General features: G+C 41.6%; 2 protein-coding genes across 2 annotated transcripts; one reads left to right on the top strand and one right to left on the bottom strand.

The window, feature by feature from the left end:
- Positions 1-321: 321 nt before the first annotated feature.
- Positions 322-20,405, bottom strand: LOC125245687 (tripartite motif-containing protein 16-like). The gene is made up of 6 exons (XM_048156402.1): positions 19,749-20,405; positions 8,165-8,260; positions 7,845-8,078; positions 7,043-7,202; positions 6,843-6,890; positions 322-1,009 (listed from the first exon to the last, which is right to left on the bottom strand). The coding sequence occupies exons 1-6, from the start codon at positions 20,325-20,327 to the stop codon at positions 477-479; spliced, it is 1,650 nt and encodes a 549-aa protein (XP_048012359.1). The 5' UTR covers positions 20,328-20,405; the 3' UTR covers positions 322-476.
- LOC125245688 (nuclear apoptosis-inducing factor 1-like) lies at positions 12,973-13,732 on the top strand. Its single transcript, XM_048156403.1, has 2 exons — positions 12,973-13,390; positions 13,482-13,732. Exons 1-2 carry the CDS (start codon positions 12,973-12,975, stop codon positions 13,721-13,723), a joined length of 660 nt encoding a protein of 219 aa, XP_048012360.1. The 3' UTR covers positions 13,724-13,732.
- Positions 20,406-20,771: the final 366 nt, after the last annotated feature.

The raw sequence follows: 20,771 nt of genomic DNA, 5'->3' as shown, positions 1-20,771 counted from the left end.
ATTGTTTAATTATCTCATTAACTTCAACTCTGCTTTAGTGTTATTTTAGAACTATTTAGAGAGGGACCATATGTACTCTGAGCAGAGTTGATTTAACTCTGGAGATTTTTCTGTGTACTTATTGTAATAAGCATTCTAAAATATTTACAGTATAAATAATTTGTTAATTTTCCTGGTTGTTACCCCTTTATTCCCCAAACTTTACATATTGTGCCCTTATACCTAAACATACATACTCTATAGGTACTCTATAATTACTGAAATTATGCTGTGAATTAATTTTACTGACGCAGTACTTTGCAGGCTGTAATCTAAAGAGTTACATTTATTCTGATGTTATTTCACTGACAGAAGTTCAGCTGTAGTATTAATGTAATGAAGAGAAAATAAGAGACTCTATAACATCTCACTGTTACTAATTTATCATGAGCTCAAAGCATTATGGGAAGAATCTCTCTAGAGTCTGTTCTGATTCATCAACACAGTTTCATTGATGATCCAACAATATAAACCCCAAACCCAGGATAGAGCGGTTGAGTGAATGTGGTCTGGACTGTGTGGATGAGGCTCATTGTGTCTCCAGAGACGCTGTAGAAGGACAGAGTTCCTGCACTGCGATCCACATACACTCCTATTCTACTGCTGATCGACTTTACAGGGAGTTCAGTCTTTATGTTATTGTGACTGAATGAGTAACTGGAGGAAGAGCAGAACAAACTCCAGGACTGATCATTAGATCCAAACCAACACTTATTATCCCCTCCTTTCCTCCTGATGCTCTTATATGACACTGAAATTAATACACCAACACCACTCCACTCAATCTCCCAGTAACAGCGTCCACACACACTCTCTCTACACAACACCTGAGGATTACATTCATCAAATCTGTCTGGATGATCAGGATATGGCTGAAGCTCTGTGCCAGTGCGTGTAATTACTCTATTCTTCTTAGACAGCCGGAGGCGTTTATTCACTGTGTTCAGATCCAGAGTGAGCTGATGGGAATCTGATGGAGATAAAACACATCACAATCAGGAATTATCAATCTGTCTGATATCCTGTGATATCCTATCATTATCATTATCAAACATTTTCTAAATGCCTTCCCTGAGTATATATGTTAGTTATTATTCTGTTTATTATAATTAGGCCTATTATTATAACATTGAATATTCAAATGTTTGGGGTCAGTACAATTCTTTTTAAAATAAACTGATACTTTAATTCAGCGAAGATCCATCAAGTTGATTCAACAATAAGTGTAACTAGATAAAAATAATTTTGTAGACAAACTTTAAGTTGGCTTGAAAGTTTAAAAAAAAAAGTTTTAGTTTTGTGGTTTTAAAAGGTGGATAGATAAATAAACTCAAAGTGGTAGTAACGGTTTGCTATAACATAACATTTCTAGCATGTTTTAAAGGGGACATATCACGAGAGCCACTCCCCCTCGGGTCATACTTAGGCTGTCAGTGACACAGTTCCACAGAAGGCCTACCAAGGCCGCTCAAACACTTCTGATACCCAGCTTCTTTCAAAAAAAAAGGGGGTACCTTTTAGGAAATGTAGCCAAGGGGAACCCAAAGGAATCCAGGGGAAGAAATTCGACCCTGATTGCCACCAGGGAGGCCGACCTGGTCTAGCAATGACCTAGTCTTGGCCAACAACCTGTCTGATCACAGAGTCTCAAGTCACATCTTCAGAGAAGATATCCAGTAATCAACTCAGACCAGATCGCAGAGACAGGCATCCTGGAGAGCGGGACTCAGCTTAGCACTTTTTACCCTTACAAGGGAGGGAGTAAATTCTGCACAATCCTAGGATCTACTCAGTGCTTGTTTATCTATGCACTGAGGAGGCTGTGCACTCCCAAACAAGGGAGGCCTTATATAGGCCTTCAACCACTGACCAGACTTTGGGAGCTAAGTGCTATAAAGGACAACCCTCCAGCCGAGGGGAGTACTAAGCTCAACCTAACAGGTAGATCATACTGTAATCACAAAATCATGAAGGCTCCTGGAGAGCCTGCAACAATGGCTAATTCTACCCACTGTAGACAAATTCACCGCAGCCTTGTAAAAAAAAGCCATGTGAAACTACATGCTTAATCTGCTGAGATATACCCAAATGTGGGGGATATGCTTACAGGACGGCTTGTGAAGGCCAAACGCCTAAAGCAACTCAATTGCTGACAATGCAAGAGCCCACGAACATAGGAACTTGTTCTGATTGAAATCGAGTTTAACTGCCAGATAAGACTGTAGAGTGCCCACATATCAGTCTACCTCAACATTCCAACAAGCAGTGTACTCAGTAAAAACCCTGTTTACTCTTTAAGCAAGAGGAGTACAAACTTACGCCATCATGCTCTGAAGGAGGTCCAAATGGAGACCTGCGACTTCAGAATGACACAGGCAACAGCTAGTGGCAGTGCCTAAGCTCTAAGGGAGCCATAAATGAGAACCAAACTATACAGTGAGGTTAACAAATTTAACTCAACCTGAGCTTAAATCCATCCATACATTCCAACAGTCAATGTACTCAGTAAAATCACCTTATACCCTTAGAGTAAGGAGAGTACAAAGAATATTACACCACCATGCTCTGAGGGAGGCCCAAAACGGGCCTACTACCTCAAAAGATCACAGGCATAAAGCTGTGGCAGTATTAGTCTCCAAGTGAGCAAACTCTATACTACACATTTACCAACAAGCCTTGTAATATAACAAGCTATTGTGCTCTGAAGGAGGCCCAAATGAAGCCTTCTACTTCCAACAACATAAGTGTCAGCTTGTGGCAGTTGTACTAACTCTAAAGGGAGCTATCTATGAACCAAACTAACTAGTGAGGTTAAAATAAATAAACTCAACCTGAGCTTAAACATTCCAACAGGCAGTATACTCAGTAAAAACAATTTTTACACTTAAAGCAAGGGGAGTAGAACTAGTCACCGTAATCTGAAGGAGGCCAAAACATCGGCCTACTACTACAGAAGATACAGGTGCTAACCTGTGGCAGTATTTAAAAGAGTTACTGGGCTCACATAGTGTAGGGCAGTAATCAGAACTAACAGTACTAAAGCATAAACAACCCTGAAAAACAGGGTTTTGTGCTATCCATCCTACCGTGAACAACACAGGATGCGTCCTTCTCACCACAACAGAAACATCTGTACAAAACCCTTCAGGAACAGGAGCTTTATGAAAAAAGCTACAACCATTTCACTCAAGCTTGAACATAAGTTCAAGGGGCTCAGGGGAAAAGACTAGAGTCAGAGTACCAGCTACATAGTTCTGGGGGAAATGGGCCACAGCAACAATATAGTGTCTTATACACAGTTATAAGGGGCCTATCCACCTGAGACAACAGCACCAGGGAGACTTAGCAATAGTCTGCTACCCTAGCTGCTATCTAATCTAGCACTTACACCATAAGGAAAGGGGATAACGGGCCTTGGCCATTTATCAGGTAGATCAGGCTCCAGTGGAGCCTCCCTGATACTAGCCCTAGAGTTTTAGATCTGCTACCAAGTAGTTGGCCCTAGAGCAGGCCACCTTGAAGGCGATCCTTAGCACTTCCAGCTAAGTTAGTATTCTGACTCCCTAGAGTTATATCAGAGTGTAGGCTCTTTAAGAGCATCCCTAGTACTTGCCTTGAGCTTGGTCAATACTCGTCTGGTTGAGTCCAGTGGGTACTGCGAGGTAGAGTACTGCGCTCCCAAGGTCTGATCGGAAGGTTGAAGGTCTCTCGTGAGACCTCCCTGGTAGGTCAGCATTTAAGGCTGAGGTACTCTTCTCTCGAGTGGGTCATCATATACCTTGCCCCCTGAGTTGATCTTAAAGGTTTAAGAGGTTCTTTTTAGTAAGAACTCCTTTGGTAGATCAGCTCCTGTTGGAGCTGGAGGTATGTCTCACATTGGGGACCCTATCTAGAGTATTCAGCCTCCAGTGTGCTTTATTTAAGAAGTGCTCTGTAGATCCTAGGTTGAGCAGAGTTACTCCCCTCAATTGCAAGGGTTCAAAAGTTCTAGCTGAGTCCTTGCTCCCCAGGATGCCTTGTCTCTACGATCCGGTCTGAGTTGGTTACTGCCAGTTTGCAGTCCCTCTTTCTGGATCCCTCCTCTGGAGGCTAGTGCTTTAGAAGACTCTGTTTTGGTAACAGATAGTTCGCTGGCCAATATGATTGCCATAATTTGATAGCGTTTCAAACACCGGTTTACACAAAGGTGTTCCCCATATGCGTTAAGACACAGTGTCTCGTTCCCTGTTCTCAGGGAACCATGGTTACATGCGTAACCTGAGATGATATTTTTAAAAGCCACTTCTGCCAGAAGCAGAAATGTACATGGCTGGAATGAAGGCCAAAACAGTACCTTCTTAGTAGAACTTTGATTTTCACAAGTGCATTGGGTTTCCAAAAAAAGAGGAACTAGACCTTTAATTCTTCCATCACATAATGTCTAGCACAATATTTAAACTGTAGGTTGTACCTTCAAGATGCTGAGATGCCTACACTTTCGATATCTAAATTTTGCCTTAATGCCTTTTTGTGGTTTACTGGCCTTGGGGACATGAACTTGTGTACGTGTCCAGTTTTCATAGTATATAAGGACGTTATTTTTCCTGTATGATTAGTCTCTATCTGACATTCTCTGTGTCGTGACTCAATTTTTGCTCTTTGCGACAAGATCTCATCAATTTTTCCTTAGGCAAGAATATTTCACACAGACTTATACTTAGATTTTTGATTAACATATTAATTAGATTTTGTTAAGATCTTACTAAACTTTTGATTAAGATTTTTACTAATGTCTTTCTTAGATAAATCTTAGATTTTGACTTCAAATATTTCATAGATATTAGAAGTTGGTTTCTAACTGTTTGTGTTATTTTGTTATGATAATTTTCCTTTATTAAATTTACATTTTTATCATTCAAAATTCATGTTTATCATTTATTATTTGATTATATTTTATTAAGGAATAAAATTGATTTAATCATCTGACCTAGCTCTCCTCATTGCATCAGGGATATTTCACAATATTACTTTATTTATACATGCAGTAGATGTTCAATATACAGTGGGTACGGAAAGTATATATTTCACTCTTTGTTATATTGCAGCCATTTGCTAAAATCATTTAAGTTCATTTTTTTCCGTCATTAATGTACACACAGCACCCCATATTGACAGAAAAACACAGAATTGTTGACATTTTTGCAGATTTATTAAAAAAGAAAAACTGAAATATCACATGGATCCTAAGTATTCAGACCCTTTGCTGTGACACTCATATATTTAACTCAGGTGCTGTCCATTTCTTCTGATCATCCTTGAGATGGTTCTACACCTTCATTTGAGTCCAGCTGTGTTTGATTATACTGATTCGGACTTGATTAGGAAAGCCACACCCCAGTCTATATAAGACCTTACAGCTCACAGTGCATGTCAGAGCAAATGAGAATCATGAGGTCAAAGGAACTGCCTGAAGAGCTCAGAGATAGAATTGTGGCAAGGCACAGATCTGGCCAAGGTTACAAAAAACATTTCTGCTGCACTTAAGGTTCCTAAGAGCACAGTGGCCTCCATAATCCTTAAATGGAAGACGTTTGGGACGACCAGAACCCTTCCTAGAGCTGGCTGTCCCAGCCAAACTGAGCTATCGGGGGAGAAGAGCCTTGGTGAGAGAGGTAAAGAAGAACCCAAAGATCACTGTGGCTGAGCTCCAGAGATGCAGTCGGGAGATGGGAGAAAGTTTGTAAAAAGTCAACCATCACTGCAGCCCTCCACCAGTCGGGGCTTTACGGCAGAGTGGCCCGACGGAAGCCTCTCAGTGCAAGACACATGAAAGCCCGCATGGAGTTTGCTAAAAAACACCTGAAGGACTCCAAGATGGTGAGAAATAAGATTCTCTGGTCTGATGAGACCAAGATAGAACTTTTTGGCCTTAATTCTAAGCGGTATGTTTGGAGAAAACCAGGCACTGCTCATCACCTGTCCAATACAGTCCCAACAGTGAAGCATGGTGGTGGCAGCATCATGCTGTGGGGGTGTTTTTCAGCTGCAGGGACAGGACAACTGGTTGCAATCGAGGGAAAGATAAATGCGGCCAAGTACAGGGATATCCTGGACGAAAACCTTCTCCAGAGTGCTCAGGACCTCAGACTGGGCCGAAGGTTTACCTTCCAACAAGACAATGACCCTAAGCACACAGCTAAAATAACGAAGGAGTGGATTCACAACAACTCCGTGACTGTTCTTGAATGGCCCAGCCAGAGCCCTGACTTAAACCCAATTGAGCATCTCTGGAGAGACTTACAAATGGCTGTCCACCAACGTTTACCATCCAACCTGACAGAACTGGAGAGGATCTGCAAGGAGGAATGGCAGAGGATCCCCAAATCCAGGTGTGAAAAACTTGTTGCATCTTTCCCAAAAAGACTCATGGCTGTATTAGATCTTCTACTAAATACTGAGCAAAGGGTCTGAATACTTAGGACCATGTGATATTTCAGTTTTTCTTTTCTAATAAATCTGCAAAAATGTCAACAATTCTGTGTTTTTCTGTCAATATGGGGTGCTCTGTGTACATTAATGAGGAAAAAAAATGAACTTAAATGATTTTAGCAAATGGCTGCAATATAACAAAGAGTGAAAAATTTAAGGGGTTCTGAATACTTTCCGTACCCACTGTATATTAGCAGTGTCTCATTCAGTTTACTAGATATCCTGTGCAAATCATCATTTACATGATCAACTATAAAACTCTTCTGTCATGTTTTCTTTCACCTTCTACAGGAAGAACATGAACACTCAGTGAGTTCCTCTGCTTAGTGACTTACATTGTAGGAAGTCGTTCCTGGTCCTGAGAACAATGTTGGTGAAAGTGACTGTGGAAATCAACAGACATGATGAGTGTGATTATCATGTCAAGAGAAAATGATCCTGCATCTGATTCTAAAACATTTCTAATATGATCTTCTACATGATATGAGATGATGGAGGATCATTTCTGAGAGCAGATGAATCTCCAGGACTTTACCTCTGTCAGAGATCTTCTTGAGTTCCTCTTTGCAGAAATCCTCCAGTTTGTCTCTCAGCTGACAAACAAATTCTCTCACACCATCAAAAGAGGAGAGAGAACTGAAGGGATCGTCATTTATGTCTGTAGATTCAGGAGGAGCTGAGAGAGACTGGAAACTCTACAGAAAACAGAAATCAAAGATCATCACCTCCACACTTCAGCCAATAACCTGCACTACTGTCAGATTTGAGCAGCTCTTGTTGATCTTTAGCAACTTTCCTCAATCCAGCACTTTCACAGCATCAGATTCATTCTTCTCATATTCATTAAATCATGTTAGAGCATGTAAGTTCTAGTGTTTGACACTTACACTATATGTGAACTTTCATTCCAAGTTTTTCAATTTGAAGATTATCTGATTTTGGTAAACATTGCTCAAAATGTGTAGTCAAACATTGTAAAAAGATAAGTAAATAGATGATTGGAAATTTAGCTGGATGAAACTGGTACCATCAAGTTCATGGATTTCACATTGTTGTAAAACAGTTTAAATATTAGTAAGGTTTTGAGCTGTTACTCTTTGGAAGCTCAATATATCGTTCAGAAAAAGTTCCTAAGAGATTTCCAGAGCTGAACTGCATTTGTAAGTGCATCTCTTTCAAAAGAAGATGATCAGATGAGAGTCTGACTGATGATTAAATAATAACCGAACACACAGATCAACACTTCAGTCAATGGCTCATTCTGCTCTCATGAAATGTTTCTCTGTGAGTCTCTTGCTCAAGTCCACTATGATCCTGTTCTTCTAGATCTCTGTTACCTGCAGGAAATGGATGTGATCCTGTGTGTGTGAAAGCTGCTCCAGCTCAGCGTCTCTCCTCCTCAGATCATTGATCTCCTGCTCCAGACACTCCAGTCGTCCTTCAGCTCGACTCACTGCAGTCTTTTCCTGATCTCTGATCCGCTGTATGGCCTCAGAGCGGCTTCTCTGAATGGAGCGGATGAGCTCAGTGAAGATCCTCTCTCTGTCCTCCACTGCTGTCTGTGCAGAGCGCTGTTAGGACACACATGACAATCACACAGTGGCTTCAGTGAGTCCTGACTGAGACTTCTCAAACTTTTCTTCTTCTCCAGACTCACCTTATGAGACTCCACAGTCTCTCTCAGCTGCTGGAGATCTTTCTCTCTCTGCTGGATCCTCTGCTGGAACCACCTCTGCGTCTCCTTCAGCTGGTGCTAAAGGACAAACCAATGACAAGAGAAACATCACATAAATCATCAAGTAAACAGATATGAATCCGGTATTAGTGAAGTGGTGAGATTGAGGGGTTAAAGGTCTTGGATCATAGATTATAGGATCTATCATAACTGTCAGAATTATTTCACCAATGTCTAGTTTTATGGGGATAGTTCACCAAGAAATGTAAATTCTTTCATTGTTTACTCATCCTCATGTCTTTGCAAATGATTGTATGATTTTCTCTTGCATAACACAAAAGAGGACATCTCTGTTTCTAGAGTCCAAACCAAATATGGTGACACGTCAATAACATTGTGCATGTCACATTACTAAACATGCCAGCAGATTTGATTTTGGATTTTTCTTATTACATCTGAAGACTTAGCCTGCATCTCAATGTGCATACAATCCATCCTAAATAGTATGTTAGTAATTTTCAATACTATTTAGGGCGGATAGGGTAGATCACCCCCCTTGGAGTTGTATGGATTAGTGCTACCTTAATGTCCTTTTTGAAGACTGAAACTTTTGGATCCTATTGAATTTCAATATATGGACAGATGAGATGATTGATTCCTTAAAATACCTTCTTTAGTGTTCATCAAAAATCACATCAGTTTGAAATAACATGAGTAAATATTGACTGTTCATTTTTTGGATGAACTATTGGTTTAAAGGTCCCGTTCTTCGTGATCCCATGTTTCAAACTTTAGTTAGTGTGTAATGTTGTTGTTAGAGTATAAATAAAATCTGTAAAATTTTAAAGCTCAAAGTTCAATGCCAAGCGAGATATATTTAACAGAAGTCGCCTACATCGAACGGCCAGTTTGGACTACATCCCTCTACTTCCTTCTTTAATGACGTCACTAAAACAGTTTTTTGACTAACCTCCGCCCACAGGAATACACAAGAGTTGCGTTTGTAGAGTGTGTTTGTCGCCATGTCGTCGAAACGCTGTTATTTTCATCCCGCAGTCCAATCACCGGGTCTGATTCCGGCTCAAATTGATAGGGTAAAATTAAAGACATGTTTACAATAACACGGAGCGCGTGCATCTCCACGTTATGGTAAGAGGCGTGACTTTTCCGGGCACAGTGCGCTCAGAGCTGTCGAATCACAACACAGGAACCGCTGGCACAATCAGAACTCGTTACGTATTTCTGAAGGAGGGACTTCATAGAACAAGGAAGTCATCAGCCCGTTTTTATGACAGTGGAAACAGCGGTATACAGATAAGTAAATTATGTGAAAAATACTGTGTTTTTTTACACGCGAAATATGAACATGTTATATTGCACACTATAAACACAATCAAAGCTTCAAAAAATCACGAAAAACTGGACCTTTAAAGGGGTCCTGTTATACTTGTGTCCATGTTCATCATTCTTTGCAAAGCTCTGCAAAGTTACAAAGTCCCTCGAGCGTGTCAGGTTTTGGTGATGATGAAGGAGAGAGGACTCAATTGCAGGTAGAAGGAGGGCTTTTTATTAACAATAAAAAATAAAACAAAACAAGACAACAAAAACTACCCCGTGGGGGAAAACAGACTTGACTCGACTTGACCAAAGGAAACACACACGGGAACACACGACAGGAAATTACGACAACGAACCAGCACAGGACTGCAAACACAAGGAGAATAAATAGGAGAGCAAACAAGGCAGGAAATGAGGGAGGACAGGTGGGGCAAATCAACCAATAATGAGATAACAAGGTGGGCAGGGTCAAGACAATAGACATGAGAGCACATGGCACAAAGAAACACATGACAAGCCATGTGCTCACACCAAACAAAACAAAGACACAAGCACATGGCCAATGAAGACAAATCACAAGCCATGTGCTTACACAAGACGAGACACAAACACGTGACTATGAAAACTCATAAGCCACGTGTTCACACAAAAGACAAAACATGAAAGCACGCGGCAGGTGGAAACAACCGCGTGCTACACAAAACACGACAATACAAGAGACAAAACATGAGACAAGAACGCACGGCAAGTGAAAGAACACTCGACCGTGCGCTCACAAGAAAGACAGGACTGGGAGCGCGAGTGTCCGAATCCCGACACGAAACTGAAACCAAACTAGACACGAGTGCCGGGATCCAAACGCCACGCTCCCAACATGAAACAAGGCACGCAAACAAGAGAGCGCACGGCCTCGAGAACACTCGAGACCGTACGCTCACACAAAAACACGACAAGAACGGGAGTGTCAGAGCTCTGTCACAAAACCAAGAAATAAACTAGACCGAAGTGACAGAACCCTGACACTAACCCCCCCCCCACAGACAGGGCAGACAGCTTGGGTGGCGCCGGCAGGGCAGACAGCTTGGCAGGCGCCGGCAGGGCAGACAGCTGGGGTGGCGCCGGCAGGGCAAGGCGCTCGGGAGGTGCCGGCAGGGCAGACGGCTCGGGTGGCGCTGGCAGGGCAAGGCGCTTGGGTGGCGCCGGCAGGGCAGACAGCTTGGCAGGTGCCGGCAGGTCAAGGCGCTGGGGAGTCGCCGGCAGGGCAAGGCGCTTGGGAGGCACAAGAATGGCCTCTGGGGTTGGAGCGGGCTCTGGAGCGGACTCACGGGCTGGAGCGGGCTCTGGGAAGTTCTCCGGGCCTAGAGGGATGGAGGAAGGCTTCTTCCTCCTCTTCCTCCTTTTGTGAGGGTGAGGCAGTGGCACTGTGCCTACCTCCTCTGTGGGCGCTGCAGCTTCCTTGGTCGACTCTGGGGGTGCTGCAGCATCCTTGGTCGCCTCGGGGGAGACTGCAACGGTCACAGCCACCACTGGAGGCGCTGCAGTGGCTTCAGCCACCTCTGGGCAGGTGGCAGATGAGGCTGACCTGTTCTTCCTCCTCCTCCTCCCTCTCCCCGAAGAGGTCATCGGAGGACTGGGGACCTGGCAGCTTGTGAGGGGAATGGGAGGTGGACCAAGAGGGGGAAGGCCACCTTCTTCTCCGCAATTGTATACATACCCCACAAACTGCCAGAAAGACAAAATCCCCAGCATTCCCATCTCCCAGGCGCTGACAGGCTCATTAAGGCTGCTGTTGAAAATGTCCTTGAGCGCTGCGTCGCTGATGTTGAGCCCCTCCGCTGTGAACACGAACAGGTGAGCAAACTCCTTCACGCTGACTCCCCCTTGCTGAAGAGAAAGGAGCTTGCTGCACTGATCCACCATCAGCTGAGCGGAGGGGCTGGGAGATGGAAAAAGGAAGATGCCCATCCTTCTGCTGAGTCCTCTATTGGCTGGTTCGTTCTGTCAGGTTTTGGTGATGATGAAGGAGCGAGGACTCAATTGCAGGTAGAAGAAGGGCTTTTTATTAACAATAAAAAATAAAACAAAACAAGACAACAAAAACTACCCCGTGGGGGAAAACTTGACTTGACTTGACTTGACTTGACTTGACTTGACTTGACCAAAGGAAACACACACAGGAACATACGACAGGAAATTACGACAGGAAATTACGACAACGAACCAGCACAGGACTGCAAACACAAGGAGAATAAATAGGAGAGCAAACAAGGCAGGAAATGAGGGAGGACAGGTGTAACCAATAATGAGATAACAAGGTGGGCGGGGTCAAGACAATAGACAATAGACCAAACAAAACAAAGACACAAGCACATGACCAATGAAGACAAATCACAAGCCATGTGCTTACACAAGACGAGACACAAACACGTGACTATGAAAACTCATAAGCCACGTGTTCACACAAAAGACAAAGCACGCGGCAGGTGGAAGTACAAGAGACAATACATGAGACAAGAACGCACGGCAAGTGAAAGAACACTCGACCGTGCGCTCACAAGAAAGACAGGACTGGGAGCGCGAGTGTCCGAATCCTGACATGACACTGAAACCAAACTAGACACGAGTGCCGGGATCCGAACGCCACGCTCCCAACATGAAACAAGGCACGCAAACAAGAGAGCGCACGGCCTCGAGAACACTCGAGACCGTACGCTCACACAAAAACACGACAAGAACGGGAGTGTCAGAGCTCTGTCACAAAACCAAGAAATAAACTAGACCGAAGTGACAGAACCCTGACAGAGCGGGAGTTATTCTCTACAAACACATCACAATATCCCTTATAAATTCCCGCCCAAGGCATACGCTAAATAAAGTACCATGTCCAAGAGACCCTGTTTTTACCACCCCGAATCTAAACCCCTTTTTCAGCCTTCCTAATGCAGACTAACTTGATGGTTAAAATGTACTTTTAACACTGTTCCTCAGCAGTATACAACCTCTATGTTGTACCTCTATGTCATTTTTATAACGACTGCTTTCTGAACCATGCAGTTCAATGCAGGACAGATGTTGTAAATTAAGTAACAAACAATGGTTTGGGAGAAGCCTATTCATTCAGCCATTCATTCTGTCATTCATCATTATAAGCGTATTTAAGTCCCAGCAACAATTCTTCCAACAAGTCCAATCACAACAGACTGAGACCAGGGGCCTCATTTATAAAACTTTGCGTAGGATTTGCGTCAGAAGTGGCGTACGGATGAAACATAGGACGTGCGTACGCACAGAAATATTCGGATTTATAAAACCGTGCGCACGCACATCCTACGGATTTTTCCCTTAATAAATCACAATCAATTCTAAATGTAGCGCAGCTTTTGCGGCTTCATGACACGCCCATAAATAGTCCGTGAAACGCCCACAAGTTAATATTCATTGATTGCGAAATCATGGCAAACACAGAGAGGAAATCAAAAAAACGTAACTTCACTCAATGTGAAGTAGAAGTTATCGTTGGCGAGGTGGAAAAGAGGAGAAAAATGTTGTTTGGAGGGCACAGTGTGGGCATTACTAATGCCAAAAAGGCACTTGAGTGGCAAACGGTGGCAGACGCCGTAAATGCTGTAGCCTCACAACCTCGGACCGTGGCCGAAATAAAAAAGAAATGGTCGGACATCAAAGTCGAGGCAAAAAAACGTCTAGCGCTCCATCGCCAGAGTGTGTCTGCCACGGGTGGGGGAAAGGGGACACCGGAGCTGACCCCTCTTGATGAGAGACTGGCGGCAATTATTGGGGAATCCCTATTAAGTGGAGTGGTGACTGAGGCGGAGGGGGACACTGACGCGCCAGATGCACCGGGTGACACAGGTAAGAGAAATAAGTAAAATGAATGCAGTCAAGTCACATGTATGCAGGCTACACAATTACAGTTTATTAATATAGAACAATTTTATTTCAGTTGCTGGGTGTTCCAGCGGGGCCAGTGGTTACGATGCTGCAGCTGAGCAGCCGTCTGGACCCAGCGTCTCCACGGCACGCGGCTCTCAACCCTCCAGCAGTGGACGTGTCCTCACCGATGCAGTCCTTGAAATGCAGAGGGAAGTCATTAGTTCAATCAGAGAGGTGGCCAAGGAGTTGGGCGAAATCAAGACTGCCCTGACTGAAATAAACTGCACGATGAGGGAATTCTTGAATAAATAATATTTTCCACACCTTTTGTTGTTCTTTACAAGCGACGCATCACTTCCAAACGCTGGCGCACAGCAGCAGCATTTGGCTCAAATGCGTGGGGATGGGGTTCAGGGTCGGGGCCAACACAGCAATCGGCGCCAGGGGGTAGAGGCACGTTTTTAAGCTGTGCCACATTGTGTAGCACAGCACATGCCAGCACGATTTGGCACACCTTTTCAGGCGTGTACAATAACCTCCCTCCAGTGCAGTCGAGGCAGCGCCATCTGCCCTTAAACAGGCCGATGGTGCACTCCACTATAGCGCGAGCTCGGCTGTGGCACATGTTGTAGTGCCTTTCCTCTGCACTATGTGGGTTGAGGAAAGGCGTAAGCAGCCACTGTTTGAGGGGATATCCACTGTCCCCTGCAAGGATAGTGAAAGGGTTAAGACATTGAAGTACATTAAAATGTGAATGTCTATAATCAAACGTACCTAGAAGCCAGCCATCACGTATAGCACCAGCCTCGAGTCTGCGTCCAACACTGCTGTGTCTTAAAATAAATGAGTCATGGGTTGACCCAGGCCACCGAGCTACTACATTAGTGAGCAACATGTCTGCATCACAAATAATTTGGACATTGATTGAATGAAAATGCTTTCGATTAATGAAAGTATTTTCATTAACGTTCGGTGCCCTTATGGCAACATGAGTGCAGTCAATAGCACCGATGACATTTGGGAAACCATACATAGCTGCAAATTGAGCTTTCTTGTTTGCCTGTTCACCCGCCGTGTATGGAAACTTTATGGAATCATGGGACGAAGCTATTATGCCTTTTAACACGTCTGGCATTACCCGGCTAAGGGTCGGCTGAGATATTCCTGACCTGTCAGCCAATTCCCTCTGAAAAGTGCCAGTCGCCAGGAATCCTAGTGTTGTTAGGACTTGAAGTGGGACTGGCACGGCGTGGTTCCTCCGAGTGCTCCTCTGTAACGCCGGGCCCAAAAGCCCGCAGAGGTCCAACAGGACGGCTCGAGGAAGTCGGAACCGGCTCATAAGCCACTCGTCCTCGTTTGCCAGCAAGTCTTCTTGCTGTCTAAAGATGCGTTCACTCCGAATTCTTCCATTTGCCACATCTTCTAAGAGCGCAAGATCAGCCATTGTGCGTCATTACGCATTGTGATGGGGCATTTTATTTCCATCCATTTAATTGCATCTGACAAGCTACAGATGTCGGTAATAATCGACGTGGAAATGGGAAATTGTTCAGCGCAAATGTAATTTCTTGTTGCTTTCTGAATGGTTGAGACATACGCCATACATTGTTTTATCAAAAATAAAACAAACTAAAGGCATATGCATGAATACCATAATTCCGTAGCTTATGAAGAAATGTTTTACTATGAAAACAACTTTCCCCAGTGGACAATTAATACATCTATCTATTTATCTATCTATCTATCTATCTATCTATCTATATATCTATCTCCTTAATTATCTATCTATCTGTCTATCTAATTGCAACTATATCTGCTCCGCCAGACGGACACATTGACGAGAATATCAGTTTTGTACATTATTTCGTTCTGTTAACTATATTATTTATGAGGATGAATTGCACAACATGCCAGTATTGCAGAACATATTTCACTTTTCTTTTTGCAAATATGTGTTCATTTGAATTTCTGTTGTAATTTTCGTTTGATTTTTTTTGTTTGTTTCACTGCTGATCGATCAAACGGGTGTTCGTGTAGGCTGTTAATTGTAAGACTTGCTTTGTGAAGTCTTCATGTTATTTATGAGAGGCAGTATTGTCATTTTCACTTTCACTTTCACGTGTTTCTTCCATCTGCCGACGGTGTCGCCATTTCTCATTTCACCCGTTTTTGTGCGTACGCCTGGGTCAGAGCTTGCGTGAAGGACCGCACATTTTCCCGTCAAGTTTGCTTTTTATAAATATCAATTATTGCGTAGAGAGTGGCGTACGCCTTCTTTTGTGCATACGCAACGTTTATAAATGAGGCCCCAGCTGACTAATCAGAGCAGACTGCAGTTTTTTGATGGCAGGTTTTAAAGGAACTGAAACTGAAAGAGTGTTCAGACAGGGGGTGAAAAGACATAAGAGGTCATCATACTGTAAGGATGGATTTTACAAAGACTGAATTCAAGATCCCTATTCTGTAATAAAACAATCAAACTCTCTAATCTGAGGAGAGGCTCTGTGAGAAAGAGCACAAGACAACACCTGTGGACAACTACACATTGACACAATTTTCATGATTCGATACGATTACTATTCACATGCTTTCGATTTGATTACGATTTGATAGTATTTCAGTTACAGTACATGGCAAATTTTGTAGACTTACCCCACTGTAAACTACGCATGAGAGTCAGTTGGTACTACTAAAATAATATTGAAGATTAAATTAACTTATTTATATACAAACACTTAAATTACACTCAATGATGTTTTTATTATAAATAAATCTTAGAATTACATAATCATATTTTTACTCCAATTAGGTTTTTTTAAAAATATAAACATTTAAATCGCGGCTGTCGTAACTGATGTATTCAAACATGCAATAAATATTGAAGATCATTAAAAATTATAATGAATATGTAACGGTGCATAGCTATATTTATCAGAATGATCTTTCTAGAGTTAATTTTTCTAGCTGACTAATGAGTTTATGGTCACTGAATATGTTTTTCTGAGGTAAATGTGATGTTACATGACATTGTTTACAAGATGTTTTATTGAGTCTTTCCGATGTTGAAGCACTTATTGAGCGATTACACGAGACATGATACGGATTTCAGTAAGTTGTACTATATATTTTAACATACCTTCAGATGTTCATTCATGTTTATTTCACGCTGTAACTGGTATTAAAGCGGAGGAGAGGATGTTCACATGCGTGATGTTCTCGTGCTGCCGCTTCTTTTTAAATGAGGCGCTAAAGCGATCTGTCACGCCACATTAAACAGCGCCAAAACAGTTTTTTTTTTTTTTGAATCACATAATAAGATGGACGTCATTTGAAATCTGAGACTTTGCTTCATATCAAAAGTAACAAAGCACAAAGATTATTGTGATTTACTGGATGGGAGGCACTACATATTCTGCTCATTCATCAACTGAAAACAGACTAGACTAATCGATTCTTGGGATTTAAGAATCCATATCGGTTCGTAAAAATGAGAATTGATTAAAATCGAGAAATCGTTTCTTTTTTACCCAGCCCTATAGATTACTGGAGCCGTTATTTCCGTAAATCTGCGTCAGGATAGGTCAAACTAAAGATAAATGAAAGGAGCATTTAGCACATCATGTGGGACTTTTAGATTTCTGTCTATTGTTGACTTAGCAAGTTGCAGTATCGTGACTAAGAAAACTGTATTTTTAAATGAAAAAACACGTGGTGGTTCGACTCAAATGCGTTAGTAAACTCTGTACCCTCTGACTAAGAATCATAAACTGGTGAATTTATGTCCGTGAGAATGCAGTTGGCCGATGTGAATTCTCTGAGTGATAATGAGTCCGTAATGAACGAATATTTGAAAATATGAGATAACCAGAATGTTCAAAGATCTAAATTAAAGCACCATTAATCTTATGATCAGCTGTTACATCGGAAACATTGTAGCCATTTTCAATTGGAGTCAAATTAACACTTGAGGGTTGGGTGGTTGCGCCGGCGATACCACCATGCTTTTTTCTTATCAGTATGAAAGAGACTCAAAATACTCTGTCAATTTTGCACATACAATTAAGAGTTATACACCATTTTAATCTGTCGAATATTTTCTTTTATTTGTGTACACTCAGAGTAAAAACAAAATGTTGTGCTTTTTGTAAAATAAAGAAAACTAACATGATGCATGATCTCTCGTCTCCCTCTGAACGAAGTCCAATCTGATAGTTCTCAGAAAATGAACTGTAACTTAGTGAATGCTAATGACAAAAAAATTAGACTTATGTCTAAAGAAACGTTGAAATGTCAGGTTTTAAATTGTGTGTCAAATCGAAAACAAAAATTCTCTGTTTATGTAATATGTATGAAAAGAGACACATGTCAGATGTACATGATTCAGCTCATTATCCACTAATGCAGCCATGCCCACGGAGTGGGCAGATGCAGATTCTGAGGCAATACATTTATACATCATCTCAATCGTGCATTTGTTATCTTCAAAAGTGTTTTTCCTGCATGTTATAACCATGGTTAGCGATGTCTGGAAGCCTCTGTTAGTTCCTGGAATGTCACATGGTATGCCTATTCTTCACTGAGTCATTTGTGGGCTAAATGTGCACAGAGCGCCCTCCGGCTGCAAGTATGAATTGAAAACACAGTATCCAGCGCTCATAGTAATGACAATAAATATTGAATAAATATTACTCCTCTGTATAGAAATTTGACATAAACATATGAGAATCCATCAATATTTCTCCAAATGTGCATGCTTTTAAGCTAAAATCCCTGATGGGTGTTGTTTTGTCAAAGGTAACAACTCATTTTTCATATTCATAACTCCTGACGCATAGACTATTAACAAATTACGGTCACTATAAGAGTAAAACAGAGGTCAAAATGTGAAGCTTGAGTCTTAGATCTTTTTAATGATGTATAGCTTGTCAACTACACATTAACAAAGTATATTAAAATAGAAAACCATTATTTGGTTAGAGACTTGAGACTTCATTCAAAAACATAGTAATGCGTCCAATCTTTTGACTGGTAATGTAATTTAAACTATAATAGGCCTATACAAAATTTTCTTCACATGCAATAATACGCGCATGCATGCGATCACAAAAATCATGTTATTTTTGTCAAGAGTGGGCATTACTTTAACTTTAATACAATAGCTGATGTGATTCTGTTATCAGAGGGTTTTTTTCACATAGCTTACCTGTCTGAAATGACTCATTATGCGGATCATTATGCGGGTCTTTGTCTTCTCAGGTGTGAATCACAGCGTTATTCATAAAGATTCACGCCTCCACGCATACTGTGTTTCTTGACAAAAAGTGTTTTACAAAATTTAAATTAATATATTGTTTTATGTGAATGAGTAGGCAGGATAATTTTTTACATCATTTTGAAGCAAAAACTCTAGTCTAGAACCTCCAATACCCAGAAGTCTTGTGAACACATATTTATTATTTGTTTTTTGGCCTTATTTCACTGACTTAAGTTTTTTGTTTTTTCAATAACCACGCATAAACGTTATTCCTTAAAAAATTCAAACATGTACATACATGTTGCTCACATATTATGGTAGCCTAGTTTGCGCTGAATACAGTGTAATGACACCTTTTCCATTAATATTTTTATGAATAACTGAAAAAAGCACAAATGTCAGGGCATGACAAAACCCAAAAATCTGCGGACCCCAGAGGGTTAAATTATTCATGGAGTCATAATTAAATTAGAAACCGAAGTTGTATTAAATTAAGATGATTTTTACAGAAGTGCCAGAGAAGACGTACATGCAAAATACCTTCAACCAGACCACTAGACGCCATTGTTGGGCTAGTGGGTGGAACTTACAATACTATAAGTATATGCTGCAAGTTTCAGGACTGAAAACTTTCTTGTTAGTCCAAAAACAGCTTTTATGGTTACCAAGCCCAGCGAACGACACGTCCTGGAATGGGCCTATCTATAGTTTAAAGACTCTGCAGAAGAAGATCAACTTCACCATTGCAACAAAAGTGTTCGAGAGAGTAATACTGAGCTATTTCAAATGGAAAGATGTCAGTCAATCACAGCAGTGGGTATTTACATTGAAGTATCACAGCAGACACGCCCCTTAAAACAGAGCGTTTACATCAGAGGGCTAAAATCAGGGTAGGAAAAATACCTTTTATTTCTAAATTATTTTTGATGTAAAAATCATACTAACAAGTAAGTGAACCACAGGAAACATTATAAAATAATAAAACAGCGCAGTTCATAACCCCTTTAAATGTATTCTAGTAGACCCCATAAACAAAATGATGAACCTGTAAATGATCATAAAGGGACCCCTTTAAGTTCATACCTGTTTCTCTGTCCTCTGTGCTGCAGCTGATACAGTGTCGTGGTTTTTATGTTCATCAATTGTACACAGCAGACATATAAACTTCTGATCAGTGCGGCAGAAAACCTCAAGGATCTTGTTGTGTTTCTGGCAGATCATCTCCTGCAGTCGTCCAGTGGCATCAGTCAGATTGTGTCTCTTTCCTTTAAACAAACTCTCATGTTGTTCAAGGTGATTCTGACAGTAAGAGTCCAGACACACCATACAGGACATGATGGCTTTGTGTTTTCTTCCAGTACAGACGTCACACTGCACATCTCCAGCTCCAGCGTAACAGTCAGCAGGACGTTTTCTCTTCTTCAGTTTCTCCACCACTTCAGCCAGCACAGTGTTTTTAGCTAAAGCAGGTCTTGAACTGAAGGTCTGTCTGCACTGAGGGCAGCTGTAGACTCTCATCTGATCCTCCTGATCCCAGCAGCCTGTAATACAGCTCTTACAGTAACTGTGTCCACAGGGAATGGCCACTGGATCCTTCAGGAGATCCAGACACACTGGACACAGGAACTCATTCTGATCCACGGAAATTCTGGCTTCTGCCATTTTACTGCATGAATACAGAGACACAAACACACAACAGCTCAACTACACTTCAGTTTCTCTTTCCTTGAACTCATGTGATTCCTGTTTCCTGGTTCTGTGTTTGAGTGACGTGTGCAAAACAGGTGTTTTTGTATACGTCTGTAAAGCAGTGTGACAAGTTGTGATGGTGTCAAAAAGTGCAATGGTGTTTATTGACGGTCTTTTGTGATCCAGTAGTTCCAAAATTGTGCACAAAATATTTACAAAGTTAAATTTTTTTATACATTTTATAAATTATAAATATTATATATATATATATATATATATATATATATATATATATATATATATATATGTGTGTGTGTGTGTGTGAGACTGTGTGTGTGCAGGATGGAATAATTCAGGCTGAGGTCAGGTGGATGGTCACTCAAAGTTGCTTTACTAGGCCTGGGACAAGACACAACT

The sequence above is a fragment of the Megalobrama amblycephala genome, linkage group LG14 (genome assembly GCF_018812025.1).
Source record: "Megalobrama amblycephala isolate DHTTF-2021 linkage group LG14, ASM1881202v1, whole genome shotgun sequence".
NCBI classification, from domain to species: domain Eukaryota; kingdom Metazoa; phylum Chordata; class Actinopteri; order Cypriniformes; family Xenocyprididae; genus Megalobrama; species Megalobrama amblycephala.
Note: the sequence above shows the minus strand (reverse complement) of the source record. Positions and strands in the feature narration are given on the sequence as shown.